General features: G+C 39.5%; 1 protein-coding gene across 2 annotated transcripts in view; it reads right to left on the bottom strand.

Annotated features, from left to right (window-relative positions):
• Window positions 1-2,333, bottom strand: part of LOC143040687 (uncharacterized) — a 51,172-nt gene extending 48,839 nt beyond the window's left edge. For both annotated transcript variants that reach the window (XM_076211984.1, XM_076211983.1), the window contains exon 1: window positions 878-2,333. In XM_076211984.1, coding sequence (XP_076068099.1) covers window positions 878-1,009 — 132 coding nt within the window. In that variant the 5' untranslated portion in view covers window positions 1,010-2,333. The remainder of the gene's footprint in view (window positions 1-877) is intronic.
• Window positions 2,334-6,672: the final 4,339 nt, after the last annotated feature.

The raw sequence follows: 6,672 nt of genomic DNA, 5'->3' as shown, positions 1-6,672 counted from the left end.
TATTATTACTATTATTACTATTATTATTATTATTATTATTATTATTATTATTATTATTATTATTATTATTGTTATTATCATTACTATTACTATTACTATTATTATTATTATTATTATTATTACTATTATTATTATTATTATTATTATTATTATTATTATTATTATTATTATTATTATTATTATATATAATTACTATTATTATCATTGTTGTTGTTTTTATCTACCTTTCTTGACGGAATTGGATTTGGGAGAAAAATGAAGAAGGAACCACACGAATGTTGAGAATTAATGAAAATGGGAAAGAAAAGAAAAAAGCTGAGAACAAGAATTAGACCAATGAAACCGTGTGGGATGAGCTAAATGAAGCCATGATAGCTCGTGGTCGGGATGTCGAACAAGCAAACATGTGCGTGAACGACCAAATAAGACGTAGATGAGTATATTTTAGATGACGATTTGTTCCATGAGAGGGGTAGAGCACCGAGGAAGCTGTGCTGTCGAAATGCACTGGAGTAGGGGTGGGCAACCCTTGGCACGCGTGCAAAATCTGGCACGCGAGAGTCAGAGCTCACCTCTCAAAGAAAAAGTAACTAATAAATATAGAACCTCTTCTGTATAGCCATTGGTGGAACCACACGCTATGCTGAGCGGTGGATTGAAGGCCCTAGGAGGTGGAGAAAGAGGTGGCCCAAACTCGTTTGTAGGCCTATAATTGTACTCCGTTGGCACTCGACGAAATCTCGTAAGATTTGGCTGATTTTGGCACCAATACTTAAAAAGCCCCCCCCCCCCCTCTGCACTAGAGAACGAATTCGTATTGTCAAGAGTAAGAGTAGTCAGTACAGGTGCACGAAAAATAAACATCTCTTGCTCTTACCTGCAGGAGCTGCACTTTCGACGAACGCGGTTGGGAGGAGGAGGAGGAGGAGGACGAGAGGCAGCAGCAGGTGATGGCACTTATGTGCTGATTCCATTCTGGTGGCGGCGGTAGAGGCGGGGAGGAGAACATTCAACTGGTGGAAGTGGTAAGACCAGTGAGACTGTTTGCGTTAATGGAAGAAAAGGAGGTGGTGGACGTTGAGTCATGGGAGGAAGGAAACCTCTGAATTCTTTTCGAGGGGATTAGCATTTTTCTTTGCTTTCGTCTTTGTTTTCAGTCTATGCCGATAGACAGGAGCATCAACATATGTTTGTGAGCCGACGGCGCTGATTGCCCGAAGAATCTACTCGGATTTAACTCTTTGTTTCACCACAGCACTCGTGTGTGTGTGTGTGTGTGTGTGTGTGTGTGTGTGTGTGTGTGTGTGTGTGTGTGTGTGTGTGTGTGTGTGTGTGTGTGTGTGTGTGTGTGTGTGTGTGTGTGTGTTCTTGTGTGAGTGTGTGTATTGTGAGGGAATGTACGAGAAAATGTGAGAGAGAGAGAAAGAGAGGGAGAAAAAGAGAGATAAGGGGGAGCAAGTGGCAGTAATTTATGGTAGGCTCCCAACGACAGATGTTAGACTTAGAGTGAAAATGCAGCGACAAGAAAAGTGGAAGAAAGAAAAGCTAGATCGAGGTCAGGGGAAGTTATTTGGGCGCAGTTTCCTGTAGCTTTGTTACCCAGAGAGAGAGAGAGAGAGAGAGAGAGAGAGAGAGAGAGAGAGAGAGAGAGAGAGAGAGAGAGAGAGATAGAGGGGCAACTGTAAAGTCATCAAAGGCACGATTAATGTGACCCTTGGAAAATTTCCCCTTACAGTTGGAAGCCCAGAGTTTAAGATGTCCTGGGATGCGTCAACTGCAGTGACTGTGGACGGTTAGTTTCGTCCAACCGGTATCTGCAGATACACAACATAGCGAAACATTTTCTTTTTAACGCTTGTTTCCATGAAACATTCCTATAGGTTCTTCACCACATCACTTCATGGATTTTTTCTTCTTCTTCTTTCTATGTATTTCTTTTGTATTTTCTCTGTTTCTCTTCTTTTCTGAATGTATTTGTCCCTTCTCCTAGTAGATGTAGTGTTCATTCACATGTTAATAATCACTTTCTGTACCCCTGCACCTCCCTCCTCCCCATCTTTCTGCTTCCACCCACACATTGTTGTCCTTTTCCCAAACTCACACTTTGACACTCGTCTTACCAACTTCTTCACAACACGAGGAACACTGGTAACTCTCTTTTGGAACTGAATCCTTTAAGGATTATACTCCCACTGCCCCACGGAGGGTCGCGATGCTTATCGGAAGGACGGGGACACCGATTCCCAGAAGAGAGCGCCGGAGGAGAACACAACACGGCGCAGCACGACCTAGTCACCCTTCGACGACGCGGCTGGTATGAGACTGACTCGATGTGGCCCTAACGCTCCCACCCCTGCGGCACTTTACGGCACTTTGCACGCACGCACGCACGCACACGCGCACACATATACACACACGAGGAGTTGTGTGTGTGTGTGTGTGTGTGTAAGGTGTGTGTGCATTAACCATAGATCGGTCATACGAGCTCTGAGCTCTCTACCGGGAGGGAAATAGCTGTCGATCACGAGCCCAAAACGCGATCCAAAGACAAAGGTAAATACACATACACATATATACATACATACATATACACGCGTGTACTCACTCTCCACACACACTATGTGGTATTTGCAATAACGAAGAACGGGGTGACTATAAAAACTGTCCTATTTATGCTTAGTGATAATAATTCTAAGATAATTGACAAATCAACAAGCTAATAACCCCCTTCTGAGTGGAATTTGCTTTCATAGTGCGTTTTTTCCTGATTTAATTAGCTTGTGACATCATCATCACAGAAAACGGTAATAAATTCGTTCTCGGGGGGGGGGGGAACGGAACTATGCATCATTGACAGCGATACGGGAGTCTGAAGGTATCTCGTGTTGGTCGAAATTACTGAACTATTTCTCTTCAGCCTGTGGATACCATGTGGATGAAAATTATGTGTTTATTTGTTTTGTTATCATTTGTCTGTTTATTATCATTTGCTTGATTCTCAAATTTTATTATTTATATGTCAATTTATCATTATTTACTATTTACCTGTTTGTTTATTGTGTAAGTATACCTATGCACTTATCTGTGTACTTTATCTATCTTTTACATTATTATAGTTTTTATTTATTTATTTATTCATCATTATTATGATCTTTTTTCGCATCCGACCAGATATGGACCAAAAGGTCTTCTGTCGGTCGGTATGCTCCGCCATTGTATCCTTTGTAAAATCTGCTTTGCTTTCGGATTTCGTCACATTCTCTGTAGACAGAAATTCATAAGTGAAGAGCTTGTCATTTACGAGTTATTGAGTTCACTCATATCGCTTACAGCTATTCAGTGTGATATTTGCTTTCATTTTTATCTATCGTGTTTACTTTAAGACGACGATATTACCATCAGAATAGCGTCATATTACATACGTACACGCATACATACACATACACCCGCGCACACGCACGCACACACATGCGCCTGTGCAAATGCACACCACATGTACACGCAAACACATACAGACGCGCGCACGAACACACATTCTCTCTCTCTCTCTCTCTCTCACACACACACACACACACACACACACACACACACACACACACATATACATACACGCAAACACATACACACGCACCCTCTCTCTCTCTCTCTCTCTCTCTCTCACACACACACACACACACACACACACACACACACACACACACACACACACAAATAAAAAAAAACACGCATGCACTCATGGTGGCAGTGTAACACGAGACGACCTCGACGACGACGGGAGGACTGGTGATCGGCATTTTTTTTTTTTTTTTGGGGGGGGAGGGGGTGCAAGGGTGTTAGAAGGGTATGCATAGTTAACTCAGGGTGCCAATTCCATACGCATGGGGTGGGGGGACGATCTCACATCCGGTGTTGGCGTCAAGCCTCTCCCGCTGCCCCTGCAGATGCACTATCACACTGGGCTATTTTTCCTCCGACTGTTGGAACAGATTTTCAGCCTTCAGCTTTCGGGAAGGAATCTGATTTGCTGGAGGAAAAGAGTTTTCATTCAGCATATTAAAGGACTTTCCATGTATTTTTGTTTGAAAACAAATCAATTTGTCATAGTGATTTTACGGCGGGGAAAAAAATCTGGAGGTGGGCGGTACCGCCGATTTATCGGAGATTGGAGGAAAATAGCCCAATGTGATAACCTCAACAACAACAACAGCACTTCTACTGCTGCTGTTACTACTACTACTACTACTATCTACTACTACTACTACTACTACTACTACTACTACTACTACTACTACTACTACTACTACTACTACTACTACTACTACTACTACTACTACTACTAGTACTACTACTAATGATAATAATGATAGTAATAATAATAATAACAATAATAATAATAATAATAATAATAATAATAATAATAATAATAATAATAATAATAATAATAATAATAATAATAATAATAATAATAATAATAATAATAATAATAATAATAATAATATTATAATCGAGAAACAGCGATGATTGCGAATCTGAATAAATCGCCCGCACTTCGAAAACAGCTTCGGTTCTCGTCGGGAATCTTCGGGAGTGTGACGTAAGAGAACCCAAACATCGACATTCACACACCATTGTTCGCCATTGTTAAACGTTGAGTCTATTGAACAGCTGTGAGAAAATTTAGGCCATAATTTATCAGATTTTTCTCACAGCTGTTCAATAAATTTAATGTTACAATGGCGTGTGAATAACGATATGTCACAAGATTGTCGACGATAGCCAAAGCTGTTTTCAGAGTGCAAACGATTTATTCAGGGTTGAAACATAGCGTTTTTGTTGCCTAAATTTTAGTTTAATGAGTGGGAATGGTCGGCCGAGCAATGCTTTTTTATTTTCTTTGCTTGGAGTATTGAAAAAATGTCACTCGTTGTGCAATTTAACCTTTACAAGGACGTCAGTCCGCTTTATACGGGTAAAAAATGAAAAATTATGAAAAAACAAATTTGATGAAAAATAGTTTTAATTGTTGGCAACAACGCCGTGAAATTTAAAATGATACAGCGATTTTTACTATGAATGATTAATTATAATTTCAGTATAAATATCGCATGTTGGCAATCATAGCATCAGAACACATGAGTACATGTATCTAGCTTGTTACTGTTTTGACTACAGCTTCGCTCTGTTTTTTACTTTGTCCTTTTAGATCATGCATTTCACAGCAACTCCGTGATGTGTGTGAGAGAGAGATAAAAAGAGAGAGAGGAGGAAGGAGAGTACATCAGTTCATACCACAACGTGAGTAAGGACGCACGGGTGACGTGGCTGTGTTGACATTTACTATGCTTTCTTACAGCCTACAAACAGTGGAGGGGTGCAACAAAGACTTCTCGAGTGCTGGTGATCTTGACTAGGAAGAAGCCTGCCCCTGGTAGAACAAAATCATAAGAATGAAGGAGACTGCAAGAGACCATAAGGCCTACACTAGGCAGTTCCATATCCATCACCACCTGTCATCCCCATCCATAAACTTGTCTAACCGTTTCTTAAAACAACTGATAGTTTCAGCGCTCACTACATGGTTACTAAGTCTATTCCATTCATTGACCACCCTATTAGTAAACAAATTCTTGCCTATTTCATCGCCAGTGTCAGATAGTTCCCAGATAACCCCAAGGGTGTGGTCTCTGTACTATTAAAAGACTATCAATCTCTATTTTTAGAAACACTATAGATACCTTCATTTACTTGAATAATGAATTATAGAAATAATTCATTTACATATTTCACCAATCACATCCATTGCAGTGATGACTGGAGTGTAGAAATCTAAAGGTAAAATTTGAAGCCCATTTTCTAGATTTTCTCCCTAAGATATTGTCAAAGTATTACTACTCTGACAAATTTTGGTCTCTTTGCATTTTTTCTTTCAAGCTGATACTTTGTTCTAAATTCTGAACATCATTCATTATGATGTGTTGAATATTGAAATTTCTAGAGTGATTTATGTTATAATCAGTTAGAAATTCAGTGGGGGTAAATATATCAGTGGATCAAAGCATAACCAATGAACCTACACATGTTTAGTGTGTTGATAATTATAACCATGCCCAATACTTTCTGAAAAATAAATCCAAAACACAAGTCCAAATAGTTACTAGTAGTGGTTTGGATATTGATTATTTTTGCACAATAAAATAATTATTTTTTATTGTGTAAGAACAGTATCTGTTGACAGACTTCAATGAAACTTGGTCAGAATGATTACATTGATAAGCATGACTTTCAGTAAAAATGTCAGCTTCCTAACACCATTAGAAATAAAGTGTCTGAAGCGGACTGACGTCCTTAAGTTATACAAATTTCTTTTTCCGGTAAACTATATTACTACTATTACTATTACTGCTGCTACTACTACTACTACTACTACTACTATTTTTTTAATCAGACGACCTCCGCCCTCGTGGAACTGTGTGGTGAAAGCAGGCAAGATTTGTCTCCCACAGACAGCAACAACAACAACTACTACTACTACTACTACTACTACTACTACTACTACTACTACTACTACTACTACTACTACTACTACTACTACTACTACTACTTCCTGGTAGATATTTTCATTGACAACTGCTACTCTTTCAGGACAATGCTACTCCGAAAAACCCTCTCAAC

This window comes from Oratosquilla oratoria, chromosome 29 (assembly GCF_046742065.1).
Source record: "Oratosquilla oratoria isolate Oo_2021 chromosome 29, ASM4674206v1, whole genome shotgun sequence".
NCBI classification, from domain to species: Eukaryota; Metazoa; Arthropoda; class Malacostraca; order Stomatopoda; family Squillidae; genus Oratosquilla; species Oratosquilla oratoria.
Note: the sequence above shows the minus strand (reverse complement) of the source record. Positions and strands in the feature narration are given on the sequence as shown.